Source organism: Sinohyriopsis cumingii, chromosome 5 (assembly GCF_028554795.1).
Source record: "Sinohyriopsis cumingii isolate HCF-2022 chromosome 5, ASM2855479v2, whole genome shotgun sequence".
NCBI classification, from domain to species: Eukaryota; Metazoa; Mollusca; class Bivalvia; order Unionida; family Unionidae; genus Sinohyriopsis; species Sinohyriopsis cumingii.
Window position 1 is genome coordinate 129,048,280 of NC_142965.1, and position 14,455 is coordinate 129,062,734.

The 14,455-nt window shown below is 37.1% G+C and overlaps 1 protein-coding gene and 1 long non-coding RNA gene across 2 annotated transcripts in view; one reads left to right on the top strand and one right to left on the bottom strand.

Moving 5' to 3' along the window:
• LOC149800219 (uncharacterized) overlaps positions 1-14,455 on the top strand; it is a 29,818-nt gene that overhangs the window by 10,868 nt on the left and 4,495 nt on the right. The window contains exon 2 of the mRNA XM_089959789.1: positions 13,128-13,347. Coding sequence (XP_089815915.1) covers positions 13,128-13,347 — 220 coding nt within the window. The remainder of the gene's footprint in view (positions 1-13,127; positions 13,348-14,455) is intronic.
• On the bottom strand, positions 4,729-13,258 carry LOC149800220 (uncharacterized). The gene is made up of 2 exons (XR_016421338.1): positions 13,125-13,258; positions 4,729-6,000 (listed from the first exon to the last, which is right to left on the bottom strand). It is a non-coding gene; the product is annotated as an uncharacterized LOC149800220 (long non-coding RNA).

Below are 14,455 nucleotides of genomic sequence, written 5' to 3' on the forward strand. Positions count from 1 at the left end.
GAAGAAACCCTTGATGTCTGACGTTGTACCTGACGTATTTGTTCTAAAATCAAATAACAACACCAGCAACAGATATATGACACATAAAACACAAATTGTAACCTAAGGATCAGCAGGGAGCGTGAACAGACCAATTTTCGTAGCAAGTCTTCTTTGAAAATAAAGCTTACTACGAAAAAAAAATGAAAATACAAGGTCAAGAGCGTCAAACCGAAGCCTCCAACCGACCGAGATTTTCTCTATTCGGGTTAGCTAATATTGTTGCGTTATCTTTGACGCTCGTGTTTTTAAATTTGTACGCGTGTTCGTTTACCAACCCGGACACTCATTCTTGGTCGTCACCCTCCCTGCTGTTGTTTCTTAACCAAAACGTTTTTCAAGACCTACACGATATCGCGACCGAGGATCGTGTAAATTTATCGTGATAAATACAGAATAGGTAGCTTGCGCACGTTAAAAGGAGTTTTTTTTTTTTAAGTCAATCATATCCATATCCCTTGAACACCAAGTCTGACGAATATTTCGCAGAGTTTGTGTATCAACTCTATTAAACACATGTTACATATTACAGTTATCTCTAATCACTTTAGGTATTTATGTAGATCGCTGAGAAACACCAATCACGTCTGTGCTTTTGTGTCTGCCTCGAGAACATATCCGAGCTGGATTTGATTGTTTGTCCAGCATCACATCATCGTATACTACGAGATTATTAATCAATCCATCGAGGTCATCTACAGATGGGGCTTCATCAATATCGGTGATAAAATCAATAATCTAATTACCATCCTCGTCCAATAATTTTGCATTGTCATTAAAATCTGTAAGCACATCGTAGCATCGCTGATCATCTATGGATGGTTCAACTAAATATAACTTATCCCGCTCGAACAATCTCATTATCAAATCAAGCAACAATTGCGTATTACCAGACCCAGATGGACGTATGATAATTGCTCTGATAGAATTTGGTGGAGCTGGATGATGTTTTCCTGGCTCTTGCTTTCGTGTCGCTGAAAAATCAATGATATTCATGTTGCACAAATATAATAAATAATATGGATTTATATTGTGTTCAATGCAGAGAATCGACCCCCACCACTCGATTAACAACAATAATGACAAAAAGTAAAAAGCCTGCACTTACAGGCAAGTGTGTGAAATGTGGTACTAAAACTACAAATTTAGTTCGTATCGTATGAAGACAGGTGGTGATATCGCTGCCTTGTTAGGAAAATTACCAGAAGCTCCATCGGTTAAATACCCAGGAGAAAAAGCATCTTCCTGGATATAATTAGTGTGCTCCTGGAATCCGACTGGATATCCGACTTGACGAGCGAGATCAACCAAGACCTGGAGAATATCCAATAAATGCGATTGATCAAGCATGACCCGTTCATGATGTTGTGTATAAAAAATAAAGATTGACAGCAACGGACATATTGCAGATAAAAATCGCTCATTAAATTCCATAAAAAAATAAATCTCTCAGAGAAAAACTTGCTAGCTTCCTAGCATAATCCGCGATGAAAGGTAAACTAGTATTAGGGGCCGGTAATTAATCAACCGATTAGTATTATTATAATGGAATCGATTTATCATAGCCCCAAAGGATATTGGAGGGGTAGAACAGCGATTAATAAACTTGCTGATGCAACAAATGTCACACGTTCTGTTGCTGCAAACTGGTTAGCACGACAAGCAATATGGCAAATTTATCTACCACCGCCTAAATAAAATCAGCACGCACATTTTGATGTTAGCGCTCCCAATGAAATTCATCAAGCAGATATTTTGTTTTCACCACACGATACCGTTAAAACTAGTAGACGCAAATGACGTATATATAGATACGCGTTAACTGTTGTTGACTTTGCAAATAGATATAAAAAAGCAGAACCATTATCAACTAAAGAAACAATTGAAGTTGCATCTGCGTTTGAACGAATTTATCAAGTTGGTGGTATACGATGGCAACAGTTACTACAGGTTGATCCTGGCAAGGAATTTCTTCGTGCAGTATCATCTCTGATGAAAACACATAACGACAAAATCAGACGAGGACATACCGCAATTCGTGGCGATCAGGCAATTGTTGAACGATTTAATCGAACACTTACTGAGCGATTGTTTGGATGTCATTATGCGAAGGAACTACTTCACAAGGACAAGAGATCTCGTGAATAGGTTGCAATACTACCAAGTGTGATAGCTGCGTTAAATAACGAAATTACTCGTGCATTTTGCATGACACCCATCAATGCAATCACAAAACAACAAATACCAATAAAACGACATCATTCCTTCTCAAAACAATCAGTACTAGGCACTGTGTCTGTAAGACAGTTATATGAACCTGGTGAACTTGAAGGGGGTAAAAAAAGAGCAACTGATCCTCTTTGTGGTGTGACGATACATACAATGTCCAGCGTGGTAAGATCCACGGGTAGACCTGCAATCTACAGACTAGATTCAATCGCTGCTCAGCGTGGATTTGACCGTGAACAATTACAGTTACCATGGCGTTCACTTTTGTGAACTAGCGCCTCGACTTCTTTAACATTCAATACAGGTCAGCATCACATTTTTACGTGTGTGACCAAGACTACTATTACTTCTATCTACGTTAAACTGACCTGGATTATTATTTGAATACTGCCACAACATTACTGTGTTACAGCTCGCACAATGTTTACTCTGGTGTTGTTTCAGCGTTATGATAAATTCATCATTAAGATCAAAGTCGCGTTTATTTTTTGTCACAGTGTTTATAACTAATATGGTTTCTTACTATATCTTCGCTATTGCCTTCCTGAGTTTGATTATGATTTTCTGTGAAGTCTATAAAAACCCTCCACAGCTGAGATATTCTTCTGACTATAGACACTTCGAGATAAACTAAATCTGACCATTCGATACGATCAACAACAATCCTAATATTAGTATCCGAAATAGTTAATTCTTGTCACGAATGAATCGTTATAGCAGATGCTAGTGTCCATGGTTAACGTGCTCTCAACAACACTGACAGGAACTAAAACAGTATCATTTAACACAATATTTTGTTTCATTCAATCTGTCATGGTTGCTGAAATTTCAAAGTCGATATTTTGCCATCGAGTATCTGCTGGGCGATAACACAATGATGCGAGTAGATTTGAAAACTTTACTTTATGTAACAGAAATAATTGTTGTTGAAGTGTATCAAGAACTATCTTTCTACTTGCAACTATCAAATCATCTGGTCTCCACATATTCCAAAATTTGTTCATAGGAGTTTCTGAAATTATCTCACGCATTATTTCACAATGAATATTATTTGGTTGTAACCTGAATAATTTCTTAAGCTCTCTTAAATCTGGATCAAACGCTCTATGATCATCAGCTTTTTCTTCCCCAACCTCTCTTCGGCATCTCTTCATACAGTTGAAACATTCTTGATGTATAACTGCACGGTGGACATACTGCTCTCTCCCACCACACCAGACCTCTTTTTTCTTCATGTACCAAGTCATATGATAGAAAACCTTTATAGCCACGGTGTTGGATCTGGTGCTCTCAGAACACATTAAACCACATCTCAGCATTTTTTCCTCTGTGCACTAAGCGATATGTGTTTTGTTCACCAGATATGTTGTTATGAATAGATGAAAACAAGCTTTGACTGTAATTCAGTGATTGCAATGTTTGCTTTGTTTCTCTTTTGTTCAATAATTTATGCATTTTATTCAGCTTTATATTAAAAAGTAAGTAATTTAACACTGCTTATAGTGGAAAGTAGCCACAGTAATGATTTTGAGACTTTTTCTTAACTTTTTATGAGTTTTGGGTAAATGTAGGCATAGTTTATGTATTAGATAACTTTAATAGGCAATTCAATTCAATTACTTAAATTTAACAAGTAGTTTATGCAGTGATAAGTTTTATCAGTGTCTGAATATTGCATAGAGACATGGACTTGTCTTGGCATCGCAAAGTTTTTCACACATTTCTCCACCTCCAGCTTACTTAATAGCTTGAGCCGCAACAGTTTGTACATACACTTTCTGTCTCCATCATCAATGTCAGCATTATAGGAATTTTGGATAGCTTTTTCAAATTTGTCTCTTGTTGTCCTTATGTAACAGACCTCATGTTGTTGTGTCTTTTGGGTTCATGCACATTTTCCCCCTTGTTGTGGGGAACATTACCAGGCTTCAAGAAATTACTCTGTCTATTCTTTGCTTCCTCACCCTTCCCCATAGTTTTATACTAAAAAAAGTAGCTTTCTGTTATTTAATTATTCAGTATAATAAAGCTAATGGAACTTTTCTTTGGCTTTTATACCTTTTTATTAAGATTTGGGGGTGATGAATCACATGTGATGATAGTTTAAATAAGCTTGGAATGTCAGCATCTCTTGATGCTTCATGGGTGTGTGTATTTGTTTTAGTCACAAAAGGGCAATGGCCTCCTATCATTTTGACCTGTCATGTGGCACACTTATTTGTTTTGTTTGATTGATGTGAATAGGGATGCACTGCATTTTATTTCTGTGAGAGTCAGCAAGGAAAGAAATGAAATTTTGAAATTTAAAACATTTAAAACTTGTATTATAGCCAGTGAGAGATGAAAATACAATGCGTCATGTAATTTGATACACTGTGATGTCATACTTGCTGATGTCAGCACGCTTGTGTTTCTTTTGTGTAGCATGCCTGCCATAGAAAGATAACATGAAGATACAAAGGCAGAAAGCAATTATTTTAATAACAAGAATAAGCCACTAATAAGTACAATACAACACAGCAACATGTAATGCGGATGCAATTTAGCTATAGACATTGGTATCACATAAAATGCTATTGCACTATTATCCATACACAAGCATGGCCAATTCTTTCTTAAAATTATGCTCCAATATCAATGAGTAAAATACAACTTTTTCTAAAAAATTTAAATCTGGTTATAGGATACACGGTACTAATTATACGGAAGAACTGTGAACCAGTCTAGAAATGGGTGAAGAAATAATAGAGTATTTACGGGTTTGGTGGGCCATAATTGGATAATAATGAAAATTAAAACTTTTGTAAAAATATCTTTTGAGAGCTTATCCTATATGTAATTTTAAAAAAATATAGACAAATTTCTACTGATGCAATTTTAGCATTCTTACAGGCTTGACTCAGGAGTACTCAATAATGAAAGTAGCACCTGATTCATTTGGTGCAGAATCAATAACGTGTGTTTCATGCACATGTATGTAAACAAAATGCCACGGCTCATATGGGGTTCTCCACACATAAGATTGCACCAAGGTTAGATGTGCATGGAGAATTATATGTCTCATCATCAGCACCCAGAAATTTTAAGTTATTCAATTCTGAATATGATGGTGTTTCCATATGTTTACTATTGGAGTTGAATTAGTACCGTGTGTCCTGGAGCGAAACACAATTGTAAAAAGTGTTTTCCAAACCAAACAGCGATAAGCGGATGAAAGTTTTCGGTGAAAATTCGAATGAATCGATACAAGCAAATCCAGTGAAGTTAAAATCTGGTAAAGGTCCGTTTATCGCAACTCTAATCATCTCGTGTGCATTATGTCCAAATCTCTCAAATTATTAAGAACATTCACCTATTACAATTAAACCTCCAGGATAACATGAAACCATATCAACCGAGATAACATCCTAATAATCGTATATGGTATTCCATAATCCACTGTGTCCGTATTCAACACAAATGTGTTGTATTTCTTCACGAAATTGCAACCGTGATGGTTTCCATGAAATTTCCTTCTGAGTGAAACGAACAGCAACTGACGGAACGGTAAAACAATTACTCAGTAATTGTTCAGTATCGTCATAAGTTTATTTCAACGCAGGATGTTTAATTTCTTCGTGGATGGATTCTGCACGATAAATATCTCCATTAGACCGTACAAACTGACCATAGTTACCATCATCAGAACTTTGAAACAGCCACACTGATATAGGATCGCTTTTACTGATATTTCTGAAAAAATCGAACATATCACCGTTATAAAACTTAACAGTTCTATCTCTTGGAAATATTGTTATAGCATAAGTCTAAGCATGCGCATTAATATCAACGATATTTATCAGAGCTCCTTTCGATAATATTTCGGTTCGTTTAATACTTCTCCTGTTATTGTTTTTAGCATTATTGGGAATTTTAGTATTTTTTTCTAAGTTAGCAACATCCTTTATTATAGCTCCTTTATCTGTGACTGATTCAGCTCATTTGTTTATTTTTTCACGTCGTAGATCTGTTAGTTTATTTCCACGTATCGCGTTTTTGAAGTGTTCTGTAACTCGTTCGGCTACACAAATTATTTTCGAAAATTTCATAGCTTTGAGATCATGAATGCTAGGTGTATTATTTAGCGGATATATTGCATAAATAACTGCAGTCACAGGATACGCTCGTTCACAATGTAGTTTGTCAATACCAGTCAATATTCCTAGTTTGGAATTTTTATTTAACGTAACAATTTGTCCAGTGTGAAGACGGACAGGGTCACGTTTGTCACGGATAATCCAAGTAGTGTCTAGCTCTGCAACAAATTTTTCTCTAAAAATATCTTTGATTGTCTAGATAATTAATAATCGTCGCCACCCATCATTCATTGAAGCATCCACGCGACGTTTGTCAACGTTGTTTATAATTCTGAATGTTGACCACATGATTCAATGATTTTGTTTTTGATGTTTACTTTAATTCTGATAATAATATTAATTCAGAATCAGATTATAATATTTTTAAGCGACTAAATTCAATGCAAGAATGTGCATAATTCGGAATCTGATCTCTATCCCACATAACCGTAACAAAATGTTATCGCTGCAGCTCATTTAACTGTTCCAGCGTTAACAAAATTTCTTTATCGCCGTATTTATCAATAATTATATTAACACTAAATGTTTCTGTGTGTGGAAATGTCAGTATTGTTCTGACAGCACTTTCAAGTATCTCTTTGTTATATACAAAAACTCTCAAATGTTGTTACATTATACAAGACCCCTTGATTAAATCAAGGAATAATTGTTTGTAGCGTTTGTAAAAGGCCAACTTCGACTCAGAAACAAATTTTACAAACTCTTCTACGAATGTGAAGATCTACGAAAAGATCTTTATGATCTTACATACAGATTTATATTTACGAACTGCATTGTCCGGTTTGCAAGTGTCCGGTTTGGTCAGTAAGCTTCAAATGTATCACTGATAACAGCGGATTGTCACATCGCTAAAAAAAACCCGGATTAACGGGTTCTAACACAATTAAATATCCAGGTGGAGCTTGAGGTGTACATGTATATAAAATATATCCCTGCTGGGTCTGACTGGATATTTCAAGATTTTCTTGATAACTGCCATCAATTGCATCACATACAAGATTGACTGCGATTGTAGATGTTATATTGGCAATTCCTCTCGAAATATGATGACCACCACTGTATTGGTCATTATTGTGTTTGAGAATATTCGGAGGCTGGGTTATTTTTTCCATGGTTCAAGTATTTGGGGAAAATATTCATCGATGATATCGTTGACTGATTGTTTTAGTTCGTCGAAGTTCAAACCACGAAATTTAAATGTCGGTAGATCTGCATCTGACAGTGGATTTGTTGCCGTCGAATATGTGTAGACGAAATATTGGTAATATGTGTAAACAGTGTTGTCGCTCCTAATAAATCTACCTCTGGACTCGATCACCGTCCGCATAAAACTCTGATCAATAATTTAGAGGTCCGATGTAACCTGGTTCAAGAGTTATATTTCTTTGAAGATTTCCTCCCTTGTTCTTGTGAACGTCATGTCAAAAAGATACTGGAGAAATGTGTGGCAATATCGTTTGTGATCGAGATTAATATCATCGAATTTTAACTTGATATCATTGGCGATATATGGTCTTCAGAGTGTTCCATACATCCACTTATATCGTTGGTGACAAGTAATTCACCACTGTCGGGTTCAGCTTCTATTGCTCTGCACAGAAGATTATTCTTATAATTTAGAGCATTTTCCCAATACGAGCGTTTATCTGAAACATAAGCAGATAGTTTCGGCGGCGGTATTGCTACAGGCGCTGGTCGTTGTACTTCTGGCCATCCTAACACAATTCTAATCGATGAAGAATATATATCAACGGAATAATCTTGCGAGTTTATTTATATCGCCGCTGATGATGTTGGTTCAAGAACCGTAATAACGATTTTGGATTCATACGCAAGTTTCAGCCATACCAGCGGACATCGAATACACAATTATGCCAACAATAATTACACGTCTGCGATATTTTTAACTTCAACGATATTTTTCAGTTTGGTTTGCCATTCACATACTTGATTGTATCTGTAATTTTGAACGTCGATTGGGGAGTTCATTATATAGTAGGTGATAGTTTAGCGACTAATTCAAGACACCAATAATACAACAAACTTAATTTTTGTATTCGGGTACCACCACGAATGTTTCTTCGTCGTTTTGCTCCAACACCACTAACATATATCCAGAGGATCCAATTACTGGATAACACCTTGATATTGTGGCAGGTATCGTAAATGTCGTAGTACCGAGTACTGAGAACCTGTATATACCGACACCCTCAGCGCGAGTTTTGATGAATTTATTGAGTGGTGTCATAATGTCCATCGCTTGATCCTTGTTCTCCAAGAGCAGTAATTTTATTATTAGTCATATTGAGAGAACCAGTCATTGTATCACCTGCGGTTAGTAAACGATCATTGATATCAATTCTGATCGTCTTGTTGCTGTCTACGTATCTTTTTGTTACCACGTCATCATCTGATTGTGGTTCTGTCACGTAAATAATTATATTATTACTCATACTGAGATCAACAAACATATTTTTTCTGATGCGTCCAGTAATCTCTCCCATGAGTGTTAAGACTGATTTCTCCGATGTTTTAACTTTGCCGTTTTTAGCAAACGCCACTAGGTTATCTTCGGTCGCATCTGGAACCCGCAGAATAATATCTGTCAACGGGATATTGTTCGAATTTAAGCGTCCTTGTTTATCCTGAAAAACAACGATTTCATTTTGGTCCACATTAGCGAGACGCAAGGTTTGCATATTTAGATAAGTAGCCGTGGGGTTTCCCTAAGTCTTACTCAGAGTAGATCTTCCGTAAATATCTACCATTATACTTTAAGATCTGTTTTAAACGACGGTGGGTGGCTATACTGTCTACTTGTATGCTCGACTTAATGAGGTGATGTTGTTGATGATGACACAGCGTCGAGTACACCAATTATTTCATAGCCACATGTTGGCGGATCAGTTATTGTCTGTGTTGGTAATGTTAAATACCAGATTGGAGTGTTTTAAATTCCGCCGACATATTTTGCAAATTCTTTTGGTGGCGCCAACATTACGAATACAAATAAATAATTTCACGTGGATGAATCGCGTATGCAGCAAATTGACCACCTGGACCAGGACTTCCATCGAGGTTAATGATACTGGTTTCAACATGGTTTGGTTGTTTCGGTAATTGATCACGCATAAAAACACCCCTGAAATTGTTTATATTTAATCGCTTAGCAGCATAAATCAAATCAAAACTGGACATAGGAAGGAGACGCTTTGCCTCTAACAAAGTGTCCCGGGGAGTCTTAGATCTTTTCCGTACCACGAATGGGGGGTCCTGGCAGTTTTAGACTCTTTCCCCTTGTTTGGAAGGTTTTAGTCCGTGACCTGTTGCTTTCTTTAGTGCCATCCCAGCAGCCGTTCCAACAGCACTAAGTTCAGCTGCTTTTGCATAAGCTGGGACTTCAGCGGCTATTAACGCTGGTATAGCTGCAAGAAGTGGAAATATACCAACTGTCTTTTCTGTGTCTTTAATGGCACCTGCCAAAACTTTAAGTCGTACGCTGGTCTTCAATGAAGTGCCTGAGTTGACCTTCTGTCAGTGATAGTTTATTTGGACCACCTGCGATCTGTTATTGTTTTAGTGCTATTTTTGTTCCGCATTTATTTGCTGATTTCGATTGCAGCTTTTTAAACTAACCAGCGGTCAGACTGACACTAACAAGATGATCTGACATTATAATATCATGAGCGATTTAATTACAGTTTCATATTTTCTACTGTGGCATCAATAACTCTCATTCTTCCACCAACACCTTCAAGCAGCATTGTTTAACATCAATTGCTCAGTAAATACCAGGAATAACTGGTGGACCAGATATTCTTTGTGGTGATTGTATTACACGAGCTCGGAAGTGTATATCAACGACAGAGTGCCTGAATAAATATAAATGTTCCAACGAAAAATAATAGTTTGGATACAGCGTTGAACAATGATGCTGTGATATCTACAAAGCAGAATCAACATTCTGATCACGCCCCATAAATGTTATCAAACGATGATATGCGCGTGCTACATGATTACGATCAAAACTCAGCAATACTTCTTAGGATGGTTCTTGATGCCCATTTATCCTAAAAGAAACCTCAGAAACTCCAAGTGTGTCAAATGCCATTAAATTTCGTATTTGTGTGTTTTCTCGTGTATTTTTCTGAAATGCAACAAATAGATGTCGCGGTGCAGAAACTCCCATGTAAATAAACCAGCAACTTCACTTGAAATGCTGTCTGTTGTCATCGTCAACCATGACAATGTTGATTTACCACAATGACTCATAAAAGAGAAAAGGCGTTCTTCTTCGGAAAATGTTGGAGTCATTACTGGCATCCACAAAGAAAATTTTGTTATTCTTACTATACACGCATCAACTGCGTCGGGTCGCCAGATCGCATCATTGTCGTTGTCTTTCCTAACAAGCACAACTGTATGCTTGGCTCCTAAAATCACCTTTCTGACATGTCTGCAAAATCCGAATATATGTGATAGTGGAATCACTCACGAAAATTCTTCTTCATCATTAACAATAATCTACGTGCGGAAAATCCGAAATTAAATTGTGGATTAGCATTATGATCCACCGGCCACACATCAGAGTCAGCGTTGTCCGTGGCGTTTCTTGGTCGTCTTATATCATACTGTCTGCTTCCTGCATAATCAGTTATATCCTTTGCAAACATCATTGTCGGACCAGCTGATCTTGTATAATCATCGCTGTATCTTGCAAGGCCACCGGGGCGGTGATGTATGTATGTATGTATGTATGTATGTATGTATGTATCTATGTAACTATGTGTTAAGTGTTTGTTTTGTTTATGTGAGTTATTTCCCCCCGACGAAGAGCTTGTTTAACCAAAACATTGGGAGATATTTCCATATGCATAAATAACAACATTGTCCTTTATAGACAGATGTAGTTGATATACAGCGCTAGAACAATCAATTTGCGTCACAAATCACACGGGTATGACTCTGGATTTTGCGTGAAATATGAAAAATGAGAGGTTCCTTTAGATGTGATGATTTCTTCTGAAAAGATATATAACATTTCCTTTTTTCTAGTTCTTTGAAGAAAACACTTATGTACAAGGTCGACAATTTTATGTCCTCACAGCGCTTTGACACTTGGTAGTGTAGTCGATCTTAATGTAAATTGTTGTCATTTACATTTACGTTATCTGCTCTGTTTTATAAACCAAAAAGACTGAACAGGAAATAAACTATATCAAGTGTGTTACATCAATATTCTTTACTAAAATCAGCGTTGTGCTTCTTATCTCTATATATGGACTTTAGTAGAGCACACAACTGAAATTATACGAAATTAGAGCCAGAAAAAGTCATCCGTACTCATTTTTAAACCATTTAATTTACAAGATAATTTGATCCACCAATTTGTTCATCAGTGTGGTACATCACTGTAACTGGACTCTGTAAGATTTGATCAAAAGAAGGGTGTTTGGTGCTTCATGGCACAGAAATTCAAGCAGTTTATTTTATATTTTTTGTGCTGAGGTCAAATGGATTAAGGTGAGTTTTGTTTTTCATTTAGGACATACCGTGATAGCTGACCAGGGTTCATCCAATGGCAGGATTCCAACCAACACCACTTCGGTAGTGGATCTATCACGCTAACCACTTTGTCACCGTGATTTATTTACCAAAAGGAAGATCACGTCAGTTAAGAAATCAATGCTTAGTCAATTTATGATGCAACGACACCAAGCGGAAAATAGTCATTGTCTAGAGGGTATCAGAATGTAAAAATAGGCAGAGTTTCACAAATTTCTGTACATTCGATAACTTCTGTTACGAACTGCAAAGTAACAAATCAACACGTTTTGCTGGGTCACTTAGTCCGTTATATGTCAGTTTTAGGTGTTAGATATCTGCCATCTAAGAGATATTTATGTAATGATTTCCAGTTGGAATCCTCGAAAATATCAGTGCGCCCCATGCATGTGTCCGCCAAGGCGGGTTACACTGTCTAGTCCTGAAATGATCCTTAGTACCTTTACTGTCCATATGATCTAACGAGAAGTGTCTGGAAATGGGTCAGGATAGCTGTATTTGGTGAATATAAAGATCTACGGCGGACTAAATTTTTATTTTAAAAAACATATTACGGTCTTACTGCTTTATACATTTACGTTTCTTTATTTTAGTGTTGCCACACTACTTCATGACATGGTACAACACTAAGGATAAGTGGTCTAGTAAATTTAAATTTTGATTTTCAAAGCGCCTGTTACGAGATGGTCATACAGAATAGCATAAGAGTGGTCTAGCTTCCTCATCTAAAACTGATTTTTATTTTTTATCTTCTCCTAACCCCCTAAACAGCATGTAAAAAAGTAGGAGTCGTCCAATTTCTGTACAGCTTGTCTTATATATATATATATATATATATATATATATATATATATATATATATATATATATATATATATATATATATATATATATATATATATATATACCCACGGTTGCAGAACGAACCAATTACATAGATTTCTTAATTTCTTAATAAATGACCTAGAAATTGTATCTCACAAGATAAAGTAAAATTTTAATCATGGTACCTTCCTTGATACCAATATCAAACTGAAACGGAAAATTACTTCGCTTTACTTGATGTTGGCTCTTACATTTTTTTGTCTATATTGTTCTGCCACATCTCTAATTTAAAACGAACAGTTATATTCATATCTCTTTTTCTCTACTTACCAGACAGGAGGGAATCTTGGAGAAACCCAGGAAGAAGTCTCTGATTGAGGAGGTGAAGGAGAAAGTCAACTGGAACCAGCGAGTGATGCCCACTTGGAAGGATTGCCTCGATGCGGGCGACATGGAGCGACCGCTTACTGTCTGCTTCAGTTTGAGGCGGGACCAAGACGTTTTTTCGCATGCAGAACTTAAGAAACTGATTGCGGCACAGATTGGATGTAAGGTAGGTAACTTACCATATTATGTACGTTAAGTGCATGTATACTAATTTTTAGAGAGTTGTTTACGAAAGAGTGAAATGTTCCGCAATTGCAGGAAATTCCTCCGGTGTACAATTATTAGCTTTGCAAACTGGATGAAGTTATTCCTAATACGTATTTGATCACTGGTTGTTTGATTTAACATCAGTTTTAAAACAATAGTATATGTGTTATAACGAGGAAACTAAAGATAACATCTTTCCAAAGCATACACAGATGCATGTGCCATGGGTAACTGAAATGCATGAAAATAATTTACTCGTGTTCTTTCCAGACAAAAATATGCACAAGGATGACAATTTTATGACTTCATGACGAAGTCGGCACTAACGTTGACTTTTCGTACATCACAGTAATACCAGTAGCTCTCATTTTGGATTGTATGAGTTGCCTCCCTTAGTATGCAATGCCCACTAAGTTACAGCGGTGCATTCTACATAGCCAGTGGCGTCGCTAGGGGGGTGCGGGGGGTGCGGACCGCACCGGGTGACACCATCTCAGAGGGGTGACACCAAAATGAAAAATTGCAAATTTTACAGAGCACACACTGCTCGGTCTAGTCGGATTTCATAAGCGGATAACCGATCATAGTTAAATACATGACTAGCAGGCACAGCAGTGGCGTCGCTAGGGGGATGCGGGGGGTGCGGACTGCACCGGGTGACACCATCAGAGTGGGTGACACCAAAATGACATTACTAAGGATTCTGTATAGTCTGTTACGGAAGGAGGACCATGGGGGTGACACCATGAGCTACCGCGCTGGGTGACACCAACCCGAGTGACGCCACTGTACATAGCCAAAAATGGTGGAGACCATTGTCTTCAAGGTTACTTTGTAAGTTTAACATCGAAGGTATGACTACGTAACAGAGAGAAGCCATTACAGGTTATTTGAGTGGAAGGTATTTGTACAAACACGGACCAGCAGTGGAAAATTGCTTGTTTACGAGTCCATTCGAGTAGTGTGCTCCCCTTGTCTCGATCATGTAGGTACAGTGTTCAGATTTGAACAACTTAATTTTGATTGGATGCGGTGGCTTGCCGTGGTGTCCAATGAAATTCACCGAC